At 49.5% G+C, this 23,246-nt stretch overlaps 1 protein-coding gene across 1 annotated transcript in view; it reads left to right on the top strand.

Moving 5' to 3' along the window:
• cps1 (carbamoyl-phosphate synthase 1, mitochondrial) overlaps window positions 1-23,246 on the top strand; it is a 100,441-nt gene that overhangs the window by 64,253 nt on the left and 12,942 nt on the right. Inside the window, 10 exon segments of the mRNA XM_080198494.1 lie at window positions 3,234-3,352; window positions 10,286-10,427; window positions 11,946-12,011; window positions 12,097-12,160; window positions 14,153-14,334; window positions 15,396-15,590; window positions 16,776-16,843; window positions 16,940-17,015; window positions 20,188-20,265; window positions 20,942-21,049. Of these exon segments, the coding sequence (XP_080054620.1) occupies window positions 3,234-3,352; window positions 10,286-10,427; window positions 11,946-12,011; window positions 12,097-12,160; window positions 14,153-14,334; window positions 15,396-15,590; window positions 16,776-16,843; window positions 16,940-17,015; window positions 20,188-20,265; window positions 20,942-21,049 (1,098 nt within the window).

The following is a 23,246-nucleotide window of genomic DNA, read 5'->3' as shown; positions in this document are numbered from 1 at the left end:
CCCCCCACCCTCATCACCACCCCCACCCTCATCACCACCACCCCCACCCTCAGCACCACCCCCTCATCACCCCCCCACCCTCATCACCCCCCCACCCTCATCACCCCCCCACCCTCATCACCACCCCCCACCCTCATCACCCCCCCCACCCTCATCACCCCCCCCACCCTCATCACCCCCCCCACCCTCATCACCACCCCCCACCCTCATCACCCCCCCCATCACCCCCACCCTCATCACCCCCCCACCCTCATCACCACCCCCTCATCACCCCCCACCCTCATCACCACCCCCACCCTCATCACCCCCCCCACCCTCATCACCCCCCCACCCTCATCACCACCCCCACCCTCATCACCACCCCCACCCTCATCACCCCCCCACCCTCATCACCACCCCACCTCATCACCCCCCCACCCTCATCACCCCCCCCACCCTCATCACCCCCCCACCCTCATCACCCCCCCCACCCTCATCACCCCCCCCACCCTCATCACCACCCCCTCATCACCCCCCCACCCTCATCACCCCCCCCACCCTCATCACCCCCCCACCCTCATCACCCCCCCCACCCTCATCACCCCCCCCACCCTCATCACCCCCCCACCCTCATCACCCCCCCCACCCTCATCACCACCCCCTCATCACCCCCCCCACCCTCATCACCCCCCCCACCCTCATCAACCCCCCCCACCCTCATCACCCCCCCCACCCTCATCACCCCCCCACCCTCATCACCCCCCCCACCCTCATCACCCCCCCCACCCTCATCACCCCCCCCACCCTCATCACCACCCCCACCCTCATCACCCCCCCCACCCTCATCACCCCCCCACCCTCATCACCCCCCCCACCCTCATCACCCCCCCACCCTCATCACCCCCCCCACCCTCATCACCCCCCCCACCCTCATCACCCCCCCCTCATCACCCCCCCCACCCTCATCACCCCCCCCACCCTCATCACCCCCCCCACCCTCATCACCCCCCCACCCTCATCACCCCCCCCACCCTCATCACCACCCCCTCATCACCACCCCACCCTCATCACCACCCCTCATCACCCCCCCCACCCTCATCACCCCCCCCTCATCACCCCCCCCACCCTCACCACCACCCCCTCATCACCCCCCCACCCCTTTCCCCATTGTCCCCCCCATCACTCCCTACCCCCATCGCTTCCTTCCCCCCATCGCCTCCTCCCCCATTGCTCCCTCCCCCTATCACTCCATCCCCCTTTGCCCCCTCCTCCCTTTGCCCCCTCCTCCCTTTGCCCCCTCCTCCCTTTGCCCCCTCCCTCCATCGCTCTCTCCCTCCATCGCTTCCTCCCCCTTATCGCCCCTTCCCCCATCGCTCCCTCCCCCCCATCACCACCTCCACCATCACCCCCTCCCAGTCTGACTGGTGCCACCCCCAACATAGATGGCAGGGTGGAGTGTACATGGGCTCAGTTCCTGTTCCTGCGCTCACTCGCTCTCTCTCTCTCTGTCTCACTCGCTCTCTCTCACTCGCTCTCTCTCCCTGTCTCACTCTCTCTGTCTCACTCTCTCTGTCTCACTCTCTCTGTCTCTCTCTCTGTCTCACTCTCTCTGTCTCACTCTCTCTGTCTCACTCTCTCTGTCTCACTCTCTCTGTCTCACTCGCTCTCTCTCACTCGCTCTCTCTGTCTCACTCTCTCTGTCTCACTCTCTCTCTCTCTCTCTGTCTCTCTCTCTGTCTCTCTCTCTGTCTCTCTCTCTGTCTCACTCTCTCTGTCTCACTCTCTCTGTCTCACTCGCTCTCTCTCTCTCTCTGTCTCACTCTCTCTGTCTCACTCTCTCTGTCTCACTCTCTGTGTCTCACTCTCTCTGTCTCACTCACTCTGTCTCACTCGCTCTCTCTCTCCCTGTCTCACTCTCTCTGTCTCACTCTCTCTCTCTCTCTCTGTCTCTCTCTCTGTCTCTCTCTCTGTCTCTCTCTCTGTCTCACTCTCTCTGTCTCACTCTCTCTGTCTCACTCGCTCTCTCTCTCTCTCTGTCTCACTCTCTCTGTCTCACTCTCTCTGTCTCACTCTCTCTGTCTCACTCTCTGTGTCTCACTCTCTCTGTCTCACTCACTCTGTCTCACTCGCTCTCTCTCTCCCTGTCTCACTCTCTCTGTCTCACTCGCTCTCTCTCTCTCTCTGTCTCACTCTCTCTGTCTCACTCTCTCTGTCTCACTCTCTGTGTCTCACTCTCTCTGTCTCACTCACTCTGTCTCACTCGCTCTCTCTCTCCCTGTCTCACTCTCTCTGTCTCACTCGCTCTCTCTCTCTCTGTCTCACTCTCTCTGTCTCACTCTCTCTGTCTCACTCTCTCTGTCTCACTCGCTCTGTCTCACTCGCTCTGTCTCACTCGCTCTGTCTCACTCGCTCTCTCTCTCTCTCTGTCTCTCTCTCTGTCTCTCTCTCTGTCTCACTCTCTCTGTCTCTCTCGCTCTGTCTCTCTCGCTCTGTCTCTCTCGCTCTGTCTCACTCTCTCTGTCTCACTCTCTCTGTCTCTCGCTCTGTCTCACTCTCTCTGTCTCACTCTCTCTGTCTCACTCTCTCTGTCTCACTCTCTCTGTCTCACTCTCTCTGTCTCACTCGCTCTCTCTCTCTCTCTGTCTCACTCTCTCTGTCTCACTCTCTCTGTCTCACTCTCTGTGTCTCACTCTCTCTGTCTCACTCTCTCTGTCTCTCGCTCTGTCTCACTCGCTCTGTCTCACTCGCTCTGTCTCTCTCTGTCTCACTCTCTCTGTCTCACTCGCTCTGTCTCTCTCTGTCTCTCTCTCAGTTCCCGTGTCCCAGTCACCTTTACCTATCTCACACTGTAGACACTGGGTAGAAGCTGTGTTGCGTTTCCCTGTGTTTGGACAGATGTACAGTTTTGTTTCCAGTGCCTGCCTGGCTGTGAACACCTTACTGGATTGGCTGGAAGTTGAAACCCACCCCGTTCTTGCTCGATCCCCACAAGAATATTTTGCCTCGGGGTTAGCACCTGAGAATGAAGGGTATTTTTGTTCTTTCTCCCTTTTCATTCTGAGACTGGTTGTATTGTGTGAAAGTTAAAAGTATAAGAAGTTATTTCAAATGTTCCAACTGAAAAGCCACAACTGTCGCCCAGTTATACTTCTGGAGATTAATGATTGGTTTTTGTGAGGAGAATCTCTGTGTGATATTGCCTCCGTGGCAGGATTTATGTTCACCTCTTGTTGCTGACTTTCCTTCTCCTGCAGGCGTTACACAGCGGGATCTCGGTGGATGATATTTATGAGCTGACTGCGATTGACAAATGGTTCCTGTACAGACTGAAGCAGATAGTGATGTTGGAGAAAGAGTTAGTAAAACACAACAGGTAACTGTCGGCAGCGAGACCCTGATACAAATGTGCATTCTGTCCAGTATCTCAGAATCATAGAATCCCCACACTGCAGAAGGAGGCCATTCAGCCCATCGAGCCTGCACTGACAGCAGGCCCACCTTGACCCCCATCCCCGTAACCACGTGCATCTACCCTGCCATTCCCTTTGACACTAAAGGTCAATTTTAGCATGTCCAGTCCACCTGACCCGCGCATCTTTGGAGTGTGGGAGGAAACCGGAGCACCCGGTGGAAACCCACGCAGACACGGGGAGAATGTGCAAACTCCACATAGACCCGTGCCGGGAATCGAGCCCGGGTCCCTGGCGCTGTGAGGCAGCAGTGCTACCCACTGTGCTGCCAGTAAGGAGATGATATACCCTGTCATAGTGGGTGATAACACAGGGATACAGAGGACAGTCTCAGAATGGGAGGTCAAACTTTCTGAAAGCTTTTAGGAAAAACATCCTGGTTCCCGACAGTAACATCCAGAATGCAGGTGCTTGATGCCATTGCTGTGGTTTTTCACCGATGCCTTCACCAGATCTTAGCAGCTTTATTGTTGCTTTCCACTGACCTAATCCAAATATGCATTGGCTAGGTGGATTGGCCATGCTAAATTACCCCAACGGATATGGGTTAGGGGGATTAGTGGAGATAGGGCTTCAGTAAGAGTTGATGCAGGCTCAATGAGTAACCTTCTACCCAATTGTAGGGATTCATTATTAAAATTGATTTATTCATTAGTGTCACAAGTAGGCTTACATTAACACTGCAATGAAGTTACTGTGAAAATCCCCTAGTTGCCACGCTGCGACACCTGTTCGGGTACACTGAGGGAGAATTTAGCATGGCCAATGCGCCTAACCAGCACATCTTTCAGACTGTGAGAGCACCCGGAGGAAACCCACGCAGACACGGGGAGAATGTGTGACTCAAGCCGGGAATCGAACCCGGGCCCCTGGCGCTGTGAGGCAGCAGTGCTAACCACTGTGCTGTATGAGTGTTGTTTGGCAGTGGTGGCTAATCCTGTAAGTAATTCCATTGAGAAAGAAAGATGCAGCTAAAAAACATGCACCATCCACCGAGGAAGTTAAGGGCGCTATCAAAATGGAAGAAAATGTTTTGCAGGCTGCAGGGGTTTGTAATAGGCCAGAAGATTGGGGACATTTTAGAGACCAGCAAAGGAAGACTGAAAAAGGGAAGAGAGAGAAAATAGAACATGAGAGTACAACTAGCAAGAAATATAAAAACAATCAGTAAGATCACCAAAAAAAAGGAGAGTAGATAAAGTGAATGGGGGAAATTAGTAAAAAAACAAGGATTAGGCTCTCAAAGCCAATCAGCACGAAAACACTGTCTCTCAATGACTCAACTTCCTCCTCTTTTTCCCTTTGTAACTGGTTCTAGATCCTGAAAGGGAAGATGGGATATAATTCAATTCTTCCATGAACAGCTTGTCATCACGGTTTCTCTAAAGTGACGCCTGCTTCACCGACCCCACAGTCAAATGGGGAATTTGCTAATTGATTGGACTCCGATGGGGATTCAGTCAGGAAGGGCAGACGGTGAAGAGTTATCTGGGATGGTACAGCCATTCGGCCCATCGGGTTACACTGACTCTTCTGAAGAGTTATTCCCAGCCCTCCCTTGCCTGTGTTGGGTTTCACCTGCCTGGGTCCCACCAGTCTGTCCACTTTCTCTCCACCACCTTCCCTCCTCTTCCAGGTTCCACCCAAAGCCTCACCCTCAGTGGTCACACGACAATATCAAACTACACCAGGGTATTTCTCCAACCATCTCTCATGAAAAGAGAGAGACATGTATTGCACATTTCAGAGGGGAGTTTTCTCTCCACCGTGACCCCCCACACACCCATCCACCCCCACCCCCATCCCCACCCTCACTCCCACTCCCTCACGGGGGGGTGCGGGAGGCCTCCGGCCATTGGTCAGATCTTCTCACCATTATTGATGGGATTTCCCATTGAATCTACCGTGGGAAAAGCCATGGCAGGGGTGTACTGACAGCGGGACTGGAAGATCCCACTGCCAGGAAGGGCTGGAAAATCCCACCCGAAATCTTCAAATGGTTCAGGGGTGGGATTTTCCAGCCACGCTCGCCGCAGAACTGGAAAATCACGCCCGAGGTAAACGAATCTTTACATGGTCTTTCCCCCGCACCCTCCTCACATGCCCCAATTCCCATGATGGCCAGGACAGGAAAACTCCTCCTCCGGTCTTCCAGCGGTAGGCGTGTAAGTTGTTTCTGATTGCCCGTCTGGTGAATGCTATCTGTTAACCAGCCATCTATCCGTCTCAAGACATTACCTGCAATCCCAGGTGCTTTAACTTTATATAGTAGCCTTTTATGAGAGACCTTGTCAAAAGCCTTCTGAAGGTCTAAATAAACCACATCCACTGGTTCTCCTTGGTCAATTTTACTAGTTATACTGTCAAAGAATTCTAATAGATTTATCAAGCAGGATTTCCCCTTTATAGATCCATGCTGACTTTGTCTGATTATCCCACTGTTTTCCAAATGCTGAGTTATGAAATCCTTGATAATGGTCTTTAGCTACTTCCTCAGTACTGTGGTTAGGCTCACTGCTCTATCATTCCCTGTTTCCCCGCTACCTCCCTGTTTGGATAGCGGGTCACATTAGCTACCCTCCAATCTGTCGGAACCAGTCCAGAGTCCAAAGGATTTGGGAAAATTCTCACCAATGGATCTACTATTTCCAGGACCACTTCCTTAAGTACTTTGGGATGAAGATTATCAGGACCTGGAGATGTAATCACCTTCAATCCCATCAGTTTCCCCCAAACTATTTCTCTATTAATGCTGATTTCCCTCAGCTCCTCACTAGAACGTGTCTCTCTCAGCCTTCTGGCACACTGCTTCAGCCTAACAAAGGGAGACGTGAACAAGGTACGGGATAGGCCAGTGCAGACACGATGGGCTGAAGGGCCTCGTTTTGGACTGTTACTCCAAAGAGGCTCAGAAGCAAAGAGCAGAGGCAGGCTCTGTCTCTCAGTCAGCGTACTCCGTGAGTCAACACTCTGAGTGCAAATTGTCCCGTGTCGCATCAGAATTGCTCTCAGTCCTGTCTCACTGGGTGACTCTGCCGCTGGTACGATAGAATCTCGATACGGGCGTGTGATGTGAGATCTGCCCCAGTACCACCGGACCTGCTTTGCAGTCAGCTTGTGAAGCGAGAGGGTTCACAGTCTGATGACAAACCGAGCAAGAACGTTGTCACGCCGGTCACAAGGCCAACGAACGGTCACACCACATTCACGTTTGTGGTTTGCTGCATCTCTGCTGTAACTCGCACCTCATCAGGGTCAGGGCAAAGTCCTTCTGCCACCAGTTCATCATCTGTACACTTGATTTCAGTGAGGAGGCTCACAACATCAGGTCAAAATCCAGCAGGTTTCTTTGGTAGCAAACGCGTTTGCTTTTGGGCTTTAACCTGGTGAGACTTCTTCCTGTGTTTACCCCAGTCCAACGCCGGCATCTCCACATGGTGACTGCTTGACTCCAGTGCAGTTTGCTCTTGCCCAGTTTCCTGTTCGTCTGGCAAGTAACATCTCACTCGATTCTGATCATAGTCTATAATGACTTCTCCCGTCAGATCTCCAGCGCCACAGACTGGCAGGTCATTCACAATTGCTTTGACTCCTAGAAGGTCATTGACTATCTGACACTTCCTGCATTGATACTCTTCCGGGGCAGCGGAAACGCCTGTGCCACTCCCTGTACCTCAAAGATGACATCCAGATAATAGGAAAATGCTGCATTCATCCAACTCCACTTGCTGTACCCCATCCTTTGTATCTAGGGAGGTGAAGCCTTGGCAATGTTCCTCCAGTAGTTGTTTTTGGTAAATGCTCCTTCCTCCACTCCATTAGAAAGTCAGAGCTGTGCCTCAGCAAAATGCAAATCTTCACTAGTTCCCCCATCAATACACTTCAGACCGCCTGCACACGGCAATAGCTTCCTTGAGGGTAAGTTTCTCTTCCCTCGATAGATGGGTCCTCACATGAATCACAGAATCCCTACAGTGTGGAAGGAGGCCATTTGGCCCATCGGGCCTGCACCGACAACAATCCCACCCTATTACCGTAACCCCACATATTTATCCTGCTAATCCCCCTGGACATTAAGGGGCAATTTAATAAGGCCCATCAACCTAACTCGCAAATCTTTGGACTGTGGGAGGAAACCGGATCACCCGGAGGAAACCCATGCAGACACGGGGAGAATGTGCAAACTCCGCACAGTGACCCGAGGCTAGGATTGAACTCGGGTCCCTGACGCTGTGAGGCAGCAGTGCTAACCACTGTGATCTATTGTTCCTAAAACAACCCTGTCTCATTGTTCAGTTGCTCAAATTCACAAGGTTCAGCTAGGCATCTCAATACAGTCACGTAGTGGTCAATATTCTCCCCCTGAACTCTGATGTTGAACACCTGCTGTTCATAAATAACATTAGTAGCAAGTTCCAATTGCATCTACAATGTTAATCCAGAAAGAACGCTTCAAATGTAGGCAGTAAAAATATAACAAAACATACTCCAACTTATAAATCAAAGAAAAGTTTAATGAAGAAACTTCATTACTTGAGACCTCACCAACTTACCCTACAATTCCCAACATGTTCTAATTTATACTGAGCCAGCTGATCATCACATCATTCTGTCATTGGTTATATGGTTCACTGGGTCAGCTGACCCTTACAACTTGCTATCATTGACCACGTCACAACAGATCCCATGTTACCAACGGTTATATCTAACATACAAGGCCTGTAAAGTTTTACCAGGCTGGTTTCTCTGCTCCTCAGCGAGGTCTGGGCTGCACTCTTTCCCCCAGCACCGATAACCGTGTTGCTGTTCGACATAGGTTCTGGTTTCTGGTTCAACTCTGTGGCAGTTTCATAGTTCTGCCATTGCAAATGGAAGAATTTCCAAAACGTTTCCAAAATCTCCCTTCACCTCCGTAGAAGTTGACAGTGGAACACTCACTGACTCACCCAGCAGCCCTGTACTAAGCTGCAGTCTAAAGTTCTGCTGCTTTCTGCTCTTTCTTACAGTGGCTGTCTCTCTTACAGCCATCAGAATCCACTCACTACTCAGCTGCTAACTCCTGGCGCCGTGTTTTATGTGCTGTGGAAAACTGCCTCCTGCATGTCCGCCCAAGATAACTCCACTGAATATATTCCTTCAATCGGAAGCCATCCGTCACAACTCTGTTGTGCATCTCTTTACGAGTTTTATATCCTTTCTGCAAATTGCACGCTTGGATTAAGTTTGCATTGATGTGAGAATTAAGGGGATGGCACACCCAGGTACCTGGTGAAACTGCCCTATTCCTGTTCACCTTCATCCCAACTCTGTCCACGATTTTACTTCCATCCCATCCCACCATTCCTGAAACCACGTGGAGTAACATTGCCAAGTTGAAGGCCGTGGGCTGATCAGAGAAGGAACTTTCCAATCTCATTTTGTAGGAGCCCAGCCGTCACACAAAGCAGCCCCCCCAATCCATTGACTTCCGGCAGCTCAGAAAAGCAGCCAGTATAATTAAGGACCCCAAACGTACTCTCCTCCACCTTTTCCCGCTGGGAAAACGATACAAAAGTCTGAGGACACGGACCAACTGACTCAAGGATGGCTTCTTCCCTGCTGACGTCAGACATTTGAATGGACCTACCTGGTATATTACGTTGATCTTTCTCTACACTCTATCTGTAGCTGCAACATTATATTCTTCACCCTCTCCTTTCCTTCCCCCTGTGTACTTTATGAACAGTATGCTTTATCTGGACAGCAAGAAATAATACTTTTCACTGTATCCCAATACACGGAAACATAGAACGTTACAGGCCCTTCGGCGCTCAATGTTGTGCCGAACTATGTCCAATCCCAAGATCAAGCTATCCCACTCCCTATCATTCTGGTTTGCAATTATAAATTCAATCAATTATAAATTAAATGTGACAATAATGAACCAAATATGAATTCTTTTGTAGCGAAATTTTATTGCAGATCTTTTCCTCATTTCGGGTTGGCACAATGGTTAGCGCTGCTGCCTCACAGCACCGCGGACCCTGAGTTCGATTCCCGGCTCGGGTCACTGTCTGTGCAGGATTTGCACGTTCTCCCCGTGTCTGCATGGGTTTTCTCCGGGTGCTCCGCTTTCCCCCCACAGTCCAAAGATGTGTGGGTTAGGTGGATTGGCCGTGCTAAATTGCCCCTTAGTGTCAGGGAAATTAACAGGGTAAATATGTGGGGATTTGGGAATAGGGTCTGGGTGGGATTGTGGTTGGTGCAGCCTCGATGGGCTGAATGGCCTCCTTCTGCACTGTTGAGATTCTACGAATGGAAGGAGGGATTCTTCACCTGACCACCTTGGTTGAGTTAAATTCCAAAGATCTTGTCTTGCCGAGCTGAAGAACCATCTGAATATATCTGAGCTGATTTACTTCTATACCAAGCACATTGCCACGAGAATCCTGTCGCAGTATTGATAAAGAGTAAGCGTATCCCACACCAAATCCTGACTTGTATTCGATGACCAATATCCGCATTGACACTGGGGAGGTGAGAAGGAGGACAGTGTCCCCAGTCTGGGTGGGGGGGGGTTTAGTTTTGGTCACGGGGGTGAGGTTGTCGCTGTTAGAGCATTTGCTGTCCATCTCCGATTGCTTTGATGCTGAGACGCCTCCTCGAACTGCTCGCAATCCATGACGGGAGAGGCTGGAAGCTGCCGTTGGAGGTGGTGGAAGCCAGAAGCTTCTGTCCTCACCCATAGATCTGCTAGGCCTCAGGCCTCACCCAGGCAAAGGATACACAGGGGGGGTTGTGAGTCTCTGACCTCCGACCCCAGCCCATGTTGCGTTAACTGCTTTGGTCTCTTCCAGTGAAACCATCACGGATGAGCTGCTGTTGAAAGCGAAGCAAGATGGATTTTCTGACCGACAGATCGGGGACTGTATTGGTCTGACTGAGCTGGACGCCCGGAAACTGAGGGTACAAAGGAACATTAAACCACAGATTAAACAGGTCAGTCACTTGCCGTACCCGGCGAGCTGTGAGCGTGCGTGGCCCCCGTCCAAAATTGGAGATCAGCGTCCTCGGAGTCAGAACGCGGTCCTGCCCTCAATCCCTCTACCCTCGAGTCACCTGACCTCACGCGAGACAGCAATCTGAATCATAAAACTGTGCCACACAAAAGGCCATTCAGCCCATCATCAGGCCCAACGCTCACCTAGAGTACTGGGGAGATGGTGGCGCAGTGGACCAGTAAGCCAAAGACCTAGAGTAATGCTCCCGGGGAACCGGGTTCGAATCCCACCACGGCAGACGGTGGAATTTGAATTAAAAAAAGCCCTGGAAGTTACTGATGACCATGAAACCATTGTTGAAAAAACCCATCACTGATGTTCTTTAAGGAAGGAAATCTGTCACCCTTCCCTGGCCTACGTGTGACTCCAGACTACCACAGTGTGGTTGGCTCTTAACTACCCCTCCAAGGGCAACTAGGGATGGGCAATAAATGCTGGCCCAGCCAGCGACGTCCCAGGAATGAATAAAAAAGAGAAATCCAGTCACATTCTTCAAATATTTCTTCCATTTTCCTTTAAGAGAACGTGGTCTCTGCACCAACCGTTCCCTGGACTGAATGACTCCAAGCCCCAAAACAGGCCTCATGAAGAAATTACTACTTCCAATTGCTGTAAAACACTATCAGCTTACAGTTTGGTCAAGGACACAGACAGGGAGGCAGACATGGATTGGTTATTGTGTACCATCATCGTGTAACACTGGGTTAAAACTAGCACAGTTCCATCTTGGTGCAATAAAATTGGGCATGTTTTGGGTGTGATATCCAGATGGCACCCAAGAGAGAACTCTCTGTGCCAAGGGAAATATCGAACTTACAAGGCCCCGAGGATTAACTAATAACCTTTGGGAGGTAAAGGCAGTGAAGGAACTTTGGAGAGGTTCATCACCAAATCATAGAATCCCCACAGTGCAGAACAGGCCATTCAGCCCATTGAGTCTGCACTGGCCCTCTGACAGAGTACCTTACCCAGGCTCTCTAGCCTGCCCTATCTCTGTAACCCCACACATTTCCCATGACTAATCCATCTAACCTGCACGTCTTGGGACACTAAGGGTTAATTTAGCACGGCCAATCCACCAAACCGGCACATCCTGAGACTGTGGGAGGAAACTGGAGCACCCGGAGAAAACCCACTCAGGGATGGGGAGAATGTGCAGACTCCACACGGACAGTGACCCAAGCCGGGAATCGAACCCGGATCCCTGGCACTGCGAGGCAGCGGTGTTAACCACTGTGCCACCGTGCTGCCTTTAATAATATATAATATTAGTCAAACACAGGGCGGTAAGATAAAGCTGGTGAAAGAAATATTTAGGGAAATATGAGGAAGAAAGTCACACATAGAGTGGAATATTCTCTTGAATGAATAATGAGGGAGGCTTTGGACCAAGGCTAGGCTGGCTAAGATGGCCCGAATGGCCAGCCCCATTCACTCTCTCCTATTGCTTTGCCAGATTGACACGCTTGCTGCCGAGTATCCGGCTATCACCAATTATCTGTACTCCACATATCACGGCGAGGTGAGTCTTGCTGGCTGAACTCTGTTATTGAGTGGTTTCCGCTGTAGGTTTGATCAAACGTCGATGAACACTGTTTGTGTTTCAGGAGCACGATCTGGATTTCGATGACCATGGAATCATGGTGCTGGGTTGTGGACCGTATCATATCGGTAAAACCTCAAAGAAAGAAGACTGTTCCTACCCAGATCACACCCGTGTTCCCGAGGTTTCAGAGTCCTATTCCTGGCCCATTCACAGCACCGAAACCCCCCCCCCGCTTCAGGAAGGGATAGCTGACTGGGACCGAGCTGCACCCTCCCTCCTTTCCCTCCGTCTCTACAATCTCGAATGGCCAAGCCCTGCTCCAGCTTCTCTTTTCGATTCAGCTAACTCACCCACAATGATATCCTTTCCTATTACCTGTGAAGCCCCCGCAGTGTTTATCCTTGCCCTTGCCCCCCCAGCTTCTTCTACATGCTGTTCCTAGGCAACAGCAACCGGAGACATAGTTTTACAGCACAGAACGAGGCCCTTCAGCCCATTGTGCCTAGCCGACTACCCTTCTAGTGCAGTCACATCCTTCCGATAGCGTGGCAACAAGAACTGCACACTTAGCTGTGGCCTAACATGTGTTTAACACAGCTCCATCGTAACCTCCCTGTTCTTATCTTCTACACCTCGGGTAATAAAGGTAAGTATCCCACGTGTCTTCTTAACCGCCTTATCTACCTGTCCTGCTGCCTTCAAGGATCTTGCACCCCTAGAGCTCTCTGTACTGCCTGGTGTTGTACGGTTTGTTGTGTGTTTCCTTGCATTCCGTCCCAAAGTGCATCACCTCACACTTTTTTAAAGTTCTATTTGCTACTGTTCTGGCCATCTAACCGGCCCGTTTACATCACCCTGTGACCTAAAGCTTCCTCCCTCACTGTTTATCACACCACCAGTTTCTGTGTCACCTGCCAACTTACTGAACATACCCCCTGCATAGCTGTACCTCAAACAGTTAGGGAGCCAACAGTGATACACCACTGGACACAGGCTTCCTGTCACGTAGGCCCTTATCATCTCGATCAGTCTCCCATGTGGGATCTTATCCAAAGCCTTTATTGAAGTCCATGTAAACTACATCCACTGCACTGCCCTCATCGACACACCCAGTCACCTTCCTGAAGAGTTCAGTCAGATCTGTTCGACGTGATCTCGCCCTGACAAAGCCATGCTGACTATCCTCGATTAACCCTGGGCCTCTCCACAGCGGAGATTAATTCTGTTCCTCAGAACTTTTTCCAGTGATTTCCCTGCCATTGATGTTAGACTCAGTGGCCTGTAATTTCCTGGTTTTTCCCTACTTTCTGATCCCATGTCCTCCACGTGAAGATGATCTAATTCCACCTTCACTTACAAACCTTTGCTTCGACTGAAACCTTGTCACGTTGTCTCCTGGTTGGTTTTCCATTCTTTAGAGTCTATAAATACCAGCTTGACCATAATCCTGCCGCTGTGCCCTAACTCGCTGTGAGCTCCGTTCCCTGTCTGTCCTATTGCTTGCTGATTTCCCAATGTCTCCACTTTACAATTCTCACCCTTAGTAAACCTGAGTGTTGCAGTTGTTTCACTCGTGGCAGTGAGGGTAGCCTCAATAGACGGATGGGTTTGAAGTGTGGGCTTTCCACACAGCAATCTTTGGCCTGAGTCTCGCGTTGCTGGACAATCGTCGTGTTTGGGACTGGGGTAAACACAGTAAGAAGTCCCACCACACCAGGTTAAAGTCCAACAGCTTTATTTGGTAGCAAAAGCCGCTAACCTGAAAGCTTCTGCTACCAAATAAAGCTGTTGGACTTTAACCTGGTGTGGTGAGACTTCTTACTGTGTTTACCCCAGTCCAACGCCGGCATCTCCACATCATTCTTACTTTGTTTGCAGACAATGTCTGAACTCGTTGGGGTCTTTAAAGAGACTTCTGGTTGAGTACGTGGGATTTAATGGGATTGGGAGTTATAGACAGGCCTGGTAGGTAGGGATATGATCTGCGCAAGTTGTGGGCCGAAGGGCCTGTTTGTGCCGTAGCGTTCTACGTTCTATATCTGGTAGCTTTAGTCAGGCAAGGTGAAGCGTGCTGTGTGCGGCGACTGACATCTCAGCTCGGAGTCCTGTGTCTGCAGGTAGCAGCGTGGAGTTTGACTGGTGCGCGGTCTCCAGTATTCGCACCCTGAGGCAACTGGGAAAGAAGACGGTGGTGGTAAACCACAACCCGGAGACCGTGAGCACGGACTTCGACGAGTGCGACAGGCTTTACTTTGAAGAGCTTTCGCTGGAAAGGATTTTGGATATCTACGAGCAGGAGGTGAGACGTCAGCGAGTGGCCTGCCCCAGCCAGGGTCTGTCCACTGGCGTTGTCAAACTGTCCATTCAAACACAGTCTTATCGTCTGATTTATTCTCAAAGGAATGAAAAATAATCAGCGCGTCTCCTTCATTATAAATGTCTGAGGGTCTCGATGCGATGTATTGTTGCAACATTGAGTTTGTGAAGTTGGAATTTGATGTGGTAAAAATGTGAAAAAATTGTAAAAATGCTAGAGGGAAAGAACAATGTATGGTCGCTTTAAAAACTGGTTTTATTTCAGTGTTTTGAGGCTTAAAATATAAAGTACGTCCAGAGTCTAAGCTGAAACATTTGTACCAAAAAGTCAAGCAGTAGTCTTGATAAGACAGCCTATGTTTTTGTTTTAAACTTTGCCCAATCAATTTAAAACAGCCACTCACTACCAACAACCTATAAGATCTGAATTTGCTTTTGTTGGTAACATCAGACCAATCCTATTGTAGGAAAATTGATAGGTCATCACAGGTATAAGAGAGAGCATGGTGGGGGGGGGGGCAGAAACAGGAGAGCAACAGAAAGACAAGCCTCGAGAGGGAGAGAGCAGCTCTCAACTCTGCCAGCTTCAGAGAACGAACCATCTAACTAGTGCAAGGTACCAAATCAAAAAGAACTTGCAGACAGAGGAATCAACAGAAGAACTCCAAAAGTTTCCAAAAACCACAAAACCTGGTTGTATACTTTGAGAGTGACTGAATTCTATTAGTTTTTTTTGTTAATGAATGGATATTGCACTTATTTGAATAGCATTCCATTAGAATCTTATTTTATTAGGTATATTACTTGTTTAGTTGAAGTTCCCAGTTAGTTCAACACTAAACGTTACTGAGGGACAGTGCACCTTCTCACACACGAGGCAAGGTATTCCTCTTTGGGGGATTCGCCGTTACGTCTTAAAGGGGACAACTTCCGCGTCATGACGGTGTTGATCAGTGGGTTGGTAGTTTGCAGTGAGATGTATTGATTAATGGAAGTTCTCAGCAAAGGGCTTTGAGTAATGAGACTGTGACTTCCTTTCCTCAGAGTTGCAAGGGCTCTATCATTTCTGTGGGCGGACAAATTCCAAACAATCTGGCTGTCCCGTTGTACAAGTACGGTGTGAACATCTTGGGCACGAACCCGATGCAGATCGACCGAGCTGAGGATCGCGCTGTCTTCTCCGGCGTCCTTGATGAGCTGCAGATTTCCCAGGCTTCATGGACAGCTGTCAACTCGCTGGTAAATAAACTCATTCCCATCAAATCGAATGGAGGCCACGAAGTAAGGAATGGGCGAGGTTCGGTGTACACATGGTTGGAAAAAATGGGGAAGTGGGGTGCACTATTTATTGATTTGTTTTATTATTGTCACCTGGATTGGTATACAGTGAAAAGCAGTGATCCAGACAAAGCATACCGTACATAGAGTACATAGGAGAGAAGGAAAGGAGAGGGTGCTGGATATAGTGTTCCAGTCACAGCTAGAGAAAGATCAACTTAATATATGGTAGGTCCATTCAAAAGTCTGATGGCAGCAGGGAAGAAACTGTTCTTACTTTGGTTGGTACATGACCCCAGACATAGTTGGAGGTGCACAAACCACAGAACCTTTGCAGTGCAGAAGGAAGCCATGTGGCCCATCAAGTTAGCACTGACTCTCTGAAAGGGCATTTTACCTAATCCCACTCCCCTTCTGCATCTCTGTAACCTTACACATTCTTCCTTTGCAGACAGCAATTCAATTCCCTTTGGAATAGCTCGATTCATCCTGTCTCCATCACCCTCTCAGGAAGGCCATTCCAAATTCCAACCACCCTCTGGGTGAAATATATTTTTCCTCACTTCACTCTGTCTCTGGAGTTTGAAATCTGGGACCTTCTAGACATTAGGTGTCTTTCCCCAGAGGTGTTCTGAAGGTTTGAGGACCTGCCGCCCACATACCAGCATGTAAACCTGTTGTTTGCAAGATTCTGAAGAGAAGTTTATGTCTATGAGGAATATTGCTTAAATTGGAACCAATAGAGATAGACTAGCAGTTAAGAATTATATCTTAACATGTTTAAATATTTCAATTCATAAAAGTTACGCTAATTCCTTTTGTTATAATGAAACTGTATTGTTAAATAAAGCTTGTTTTGATAAAAGCTTCCTAGTGGGTCAATAGAATCACATCTGGAGTGAAATACCTTAGCCTCACACTAAATTAAAAATAGTTGGGCTCTACTCTAACTTCATAAAACGCCTTGGAGTTTCTGATCTGGTTCCTGAACTGGGTAAAGACCGTCTACTTCCCCAGTTAGAGCTGCAATTCTGATGGGCTACGGGGATTTGAAAGGCCTTGTTGCGGGTTCTCGGGTCTGCCCGTTGGGAGGCGGGTCCACACAGTGAGCGTCCCTGCCACTGACTGGCTTCTTTTTGATGCTAGGATGACGCGCTGACGTTTGCTGAGACGGTGGGCTACCCCTGCTTGCTGAGGCCATCCTACGTCCTGAGGTAAGAGGGTTATTTTGGGGGATTGAGGGCCCTGCAGTAATGTTGAGCGGCTAATCACTCGCTTCACACGAGTCTTTCATTCTAATCCCCCTCCAGTGGCTCAGCGATGAACGTGGCCCACGATGCGACAGAGATGAAGAAATTTCTTGCGGAGGCAGCCCGTGTCTCTCAGGTATTGCCTTACCCTGATATCTACGTTCACTGCTGCTGCTGTTACCCTCCCTGTGGGTGTAACATTGAGCAACCTCACTCTTCTCTCTTATTTCTCCGGAGTATATTTTGGTTAAAATGCGGAGTTTTTAATCGTTTCAGTTGCCCAGGAAAATGGGTAAGTCTGTGCAGACTCAATGGGCTGAATGGCCCCCTTCTGCACCGTTCTGTGAGTCGAATGGAACTGTACTGTTTGGAGTTGAGAAATATTGAAACTAGGAGCAGGATGAGGCCATTCGGCCCTCTGAGCCTGTGCTGCCATTCATTACGATCATGGCTGATCATCCAACTCAGTAATCTGTTCCTGCTTCCCCCACCCCCCCCAACTTTAGCCCCAAGACTGATACCTAACTCCTTCTTCAAAACATACAGGGTGGGATTTTCTGAGCTTACCCTGAAACCAGGAAGTCCCACCCTCGGTTATCAGGGACCTTCCATGGGGGTGCCTCCTGCCCCGGTGGGTGGAAGGGGATAAGTACCCCCTCAGAGTTTTGGCCGTGACTGTTTTTCTGTGGTAGAGAATATCACAAACTCCTCATCTCAGTCCTGGGAGATTTACCCCCGTGTCCTTACACTACGATCCCTGATTCTGGACCCCCCCCCGCTCCATTGGGAACTTCCTGCAGCGACCCTGTCTCGCACTGTTAGAATTTTATAGGTTTCTATAAACTCCCTCCTCATTCTTCCAAACTCCAGTGAATATAATCCTAACCAACTCAATCTCTCCTCAAACGCGAGCCTAACCATCCCCAGGAATCAGTCTGGTAAACCTTCTCTGTACTACCTGGAGAGCAAGAACCTCCTTCCTCAGATAAGGAGACTAAAACTGCACACAATATTCCAGGTGTGGCCTCTCCAAGACCCTGTACAATTACAGCAAGACATCCCTGATCCTGTACTCGAATCCTCTCGCTATGAAAGCCCACATACTGCCTGCCGTACTTGCACATTTACCTTCAGTGACTGGTGTACGTGGACACCCAGCTTTTGTTGCACATTTCCCTCTCTCAATCTGGAACTACTCAGATAATAATCTGCCTTCCTGTTTTTGCTACCAAATTGGATAACCTCCACGCTGTACTGTGTCTACCATGCATTTGCCCACTCACGGAGCTTGTCCAAGACACGCCGAAGGATTCCTGTATCCTCCTCACAGCTCACCCTCCCACCCAGCTTTGTGTCATCAGCAAATTTGGAGATATTTCATTTAGCTTCCTCATCTAAATTATTAATATCTGTTGTGAATGTCTGGGGTCCTCGTACTGACCCCCGCAGTACTCCACTAATCACTGCTTTCCATCTGAAAAAGAACTGTTAATTCCCCCTCTGTTTCCTGTTCTCTATCCATCTCAATTCTCCAATCCTACGTCCTTTTAATTTTACAAACTAATTTCTTGTGGGACTTTGCCAACAGCCTTCTGAAAGTCTCAATAAACCACTGACTCACACTCATTAACTCTACTAGTTACATCCTTGAAGAGTAGATTTGCCAAGCACGATTTCCCTTTAGTAAATCCTTGCTGACTCTGTTTGATTCTGCCACTCTTTTCCAAGTGCTCTGCGATAAAATCCTTGATAACGGATTCTAGAATTTTCCCCATTACCAACATCAGGCTGACGGGTCTATAATTCCCTCTTTCCTCTCTATCTCCCTTTTTAAATACATTAACTACCCTCCAATCTGTAGGAACTGACCCAGAGTCGAGAATCTTGGACGATGACCACCAACGCATCGACTATTTCTCAGGCCACTTCCTTAAGTATTCTGGTTCGTAGATTATCAGGCCCTGGGTGACTTATCTGAATCATCGAACCCTACAGTGCAGAAAGAGGCCCTTCGGCCCATCGAGTCTGCACCGAACACAATCCCACCCAGGCCCTACCCCCACATATTATACCCACTAATCCCTCTAACCTACACATCCCTGGGCACTGAGGGGCAATTTCTTAGCACAGCCAATCAACCTAACCCACACATCTTTGGACTGTGGGAGGAAATCAGAGTATCCGGAGGAAACCCACGCAGACACGAGGAGAATGTGCAAACTCCACACAGACAGTGTCCCGAGCCAGGAATCGAACCCAGGCCCCTGGAGCTGTGAAGCAGCAGTGCTAACCCCACTGTGCTACCATGCCGCCAGTCTGCCTTCAATCCCATCAGTTTACCCAACACCATTCCTCTTTTTTTTAATTCATTTGTGGGACATGGGCATCGCTCGCTGGCCAGCATTTGTTGCCCATCCCTAGATGCCCTTGGCGAGGGCATTTCAGAGGGCAGTTTGGAATGAACCACATGTAGGCCAGACCAGGTAAGGATGGCAGATTTCCTTCCCTGAATGACATTAGTAAATCAGATGGGTTTTTACAACAATTAACCGTGGTTTCACGGTCATCAGTAGGTTCTTAATTCCAGATATTTTAAAAAATTTGCTTCACATTCCACCATCTGCCAGAGCAGGATTCGAACCCAGTTTCCCAGAGCATTAGCTCAGTTCCTGGATTAATGGTCTAGCGATAATACCACGAGGCCGTTGCCACCCCAGTAACACGGATTTCCTTCAGTTCCTCCCTCTCACTGTGTTCCCCAGCATTTCTGATACGTTATTTGAGTCTTCCTGTGTGAAGACGGAACCACAGTGTGTGTTTAGTTGGAGAAGTCCAGGTAATTTTGCTGAAACATACGAGGAAAGTCTTTGTGGGCCAGGCCTGGTGAGAGAGGCTGTTTTCTCAGGCTGCAGGGCCCGGAACTCGGGGATTGCTTCATTCAGGATGAGCTTCCGGGGTGTTGGAGTTGCGCTGATCTTGGTCAGTGAAGAGAATCGAACTCCTGAGCTGTGCCCGGTAGGTGAATGTCAAAGGGCAATGGTTAGATCCTGTCTCGCTGGAGATGGTCTTTACCAGGCACTTATATGGTGCGTATGATACTTGCTACTTGTCATCCCAAGCCTGAGTGTTGTCCAGGTTTTGCTGTGCGGGGACACAACCTGCTTCAGTATCTGAGGAGTCGCTAATGTTCCTGAGCACTGTGTAATCGTCAGCGAACAGCCCCACTTCCTGATGAGGAACCCGCTTGGAATTGGTGGGAAAGCACCGTCCGCCCACACCAAATAAACCACCTCTACCTTTGACCGCAGGAACACCCGGTTGTCCTCACCAAGTTCATCGAAGGAGCTCGCGAGGTTGAGGTTGACGCGGTTTCAAAGGAAGGAAAGGTGAGAGTGAAATTCAACATTCAATCTGCAAAGTGAACACAAGGGGGCGCCATTTTCCCATCCCGCCTGTCATGGCAACCGTAACAAAAGCCCGTTTGTAATAAGTCTTCAGAAGCTGAAGTCCCTTCACCAAAATCCCTCTATTTACCATTCCAACTGCCGCACGCAGAGTCCAATCAGTCGGCATCAACCTTTAGAAGCACCAGAGAAACTGAACTCCCGGTTAAATAGAAAGAAAAGACTCCCTGATTGGCCTATTAATTCACTCCTTCGTCAGGGAGTCCATATTTCCAGTAGGCCGGAGTCAATGGCCTGAGTGAAATCATTACACCGTTGACCTGGGGTGGGATTTTCCCATCATGGAGCGAACGTGACCAGAAAATCTCGGCCAAAAGGACATTTGCAACGCGTTGTCCGTAGCGGGTTAAACTGGTACAGAAGGTCCCACCCAGCTTGTGGATGTCTGCTCCTTCCTCAAACCACCGAGAGACTGGGAGAATCATCTTCCGGGGGTGGCTGTGTCCCCATGTGGGCCACCTCTGTCTCACAGCTCGGGGGGCCTCGGGAGGCCCACCCAGAGAGGCGGGTGCTGCTGGGGTGGGTCAGGGGGTGGCCCCAACCTTACTGTTGGGTGAGGATGGGTGGCTAATTGCCCTGTTTGTCTCTGTCTCACTAGGTGCTGGCTCACGCCATCACGGAGCACGTGGAAGATGCGGGTGTTCATTCCGGAGACGCGACATTAATCCTCCCGACACAGACCATCAGCCAAGGAGCCCTGGAGAAGGTCGGGAATAACTCAAGTGTCATAGAATCTTGCAGCATAAAAGAGACCATTCGGCCCATCATACTTGTGCTAGCAGTTAGAAAGAGCTATATAATGAGTCCCGTGGCCAGCTCCTTGCCCACGGTCCTGTAAACATCTCACTTTCAGTGTTAGTCCACTCCTGTTTTGTTTTCCTCTCAGACCGTCCATTCCAGATCGTAACAACTCACCCTGTAAAGCAATTCCTCGATTCTGGGTTGGTACCGGAGATGAGGGGGTTAGTTTATGAGGAGAGATTGAATAGATTGGGCCTGTTGGAGTTTAGAAGGCTGAGGGGGGATCTTATAGAGACATATAAGATAATGAAGGGGCTCGATAGGGTAGAGGTAGATAGATAGGGTACAGGTAGAGAGATAGGGTAGAGGTAGATAGATAGGGTAGAGGTAGAGAGATAGGGTAGAGGTAGAGAGATTCTGTCCAATTAGATAGGGTAGAGGTAGACAGGTAGGGGAGAGGTAGAGAGATAGGGCGGAGGTAGAGAGGTAGGGCGGAGGTAGAGAGGTAGGGCGGAGGTAGAGAGGTAGGGCGGAGGTAGAGAGGTAGGGCGGAGGTAGAGAGATAGGGCGGAGGTAGAGAGATTCTTTCCACTCAGAAAGGAAACCAGAACTAGAGGACACAGCCTCAAAGTAAGGGGGAGTCAGTTTAGAACGGAATTGAGGAGGAACTTCTTCTCTCAGAGGGTAGTGAATCTCTGGAATTCTCTGCCCGTTGAAGCGGTGGAGGTTGCCTCGTTGAATATATTTAAGTCACGGGTAGATAGATTTCTGATCGATAAGGGGATTAAGGGTTATGGGGAGAGGGCGGGAAAGTGGAACTGAGCCACAACAGATCAGCCATGATCTTATTGAATGGCAGGGCAGGCTCGAGGGGCTAGATGGCCTACTCCTGCTCCTATTTCTTATGTTCTTGTCTCTGGCCTTGCTAATGATTTCAATCTTTGTCCTTTGATTACTTGTCAGAGGAAACTCCTTATTTTGTCTTTAAAGTACCAAACGGTGTGGATGGACCTTTTACGAAATGTCCTGTTAACCTTCTGTGTTCAGAGTAGAATGATCCAAACTTCCTCCATCTCTCCGGAAGACTGAGTCCACTTGTCCACGTGGTCAGCGATATTAATTACACACTGCGTTCTCGGCATTGTCACTGAAAGGTCACAGAGAAACAGGCGTAGGCCATTCAGCCCCCCCAATCTGGTCTGTTCGATTAGACCATGATGTGGAGATGCTGGCGTTGGGCTGGGTACAGTAAGGAGTCTCCAGGGTAAAGTCCCACAGCTTTATTTGGAATCACGAGTTTTTGGAGTGCCACTCCTACCTCAGCTGAGTCACTCTGAAAGCTGGTGATTCCAGATAAACCAGCTGGACTTTAACCTGGTGATGTGAGACTTCTTACAGTCAGATCACTGCTACTCTGTTCTTTCACTGCATTATCCCACCTTCGCCCCATAATCTTTGTAATTTAACAATATCTACTGATCGCCCTCTTGAAAGCTTCAGTTTTGCCAAAGCGCAGAGTATTTTGGGACTGAAAATTCCAAATTGACTTCATGATTTCCCTCCTGAATGGCCAAGTTTGTGATTGCGATTGTATCCTCTTGTTTTGGATTCCTCCCCCCAACCCCAAAGGAAATAGTCCCACTAAATCTACCCTATTGAACTCTTTCAACATTTGGATCACAGAATCCTACAGTGCAAGAGAAGGCCGTTCGGCCCATTGAGTTTGCGCCAACCACAATCCCACCCAGGCCCTATCCCCAAGACCCCATGCCTTTACCCTAGCTAATCCCCCTGATGCTAAGGGGGAAATTTAGCACGGCCAATCCACCTAACCCTCACATCTTTGTCTGTGGGAGGAAACCGGAGCACCCGGAGGAAACCCACGCAGACACGGGGAGGATGTGCAAACTCCACACAGACAGTGACCCGAGGCCGGGAATCGAACCCAGGACCCTGGCGCTGTGGGACAGCAGCGCTAGCCACCGTGCCGTCCCACAGCTTAAACTTCTAAAATTAGACCTTCTCCCCATCATCCCTGAATATAAATACCTGACTCACAAACCTGAAATTGTTGTCTGCCTGTTATCGAGGGAAGCCAGGACATTTCTGCTACATCTGATTGCCGCTGTGTTACACGCAGGATTAGTGCTGAGTATTGCCGG

The sequence above is a fragment of the Carcharhinus amblyrhynchos genome, chromosome 11 (genome assembly GCF_965287045.1).
Source record: "Carcharhinus amblyrhynchos chromosome 11, sCarAmb.v2.hapA, whole genome shotgun sequence".
Classification (NCBI taxonomy): Eukaryota; Metazoa; Chordata; class Chondrichthyes; order Carcharhiniformes; family Carcharhinidae; genus Carcharhinus; species Carcharhinus amblyrhynchos.
The sequence above is the reverse complement of the archived record's forward strand: the minus strand, read 5'-3'. Positions and strand labels throughout refer to the sequence as shown.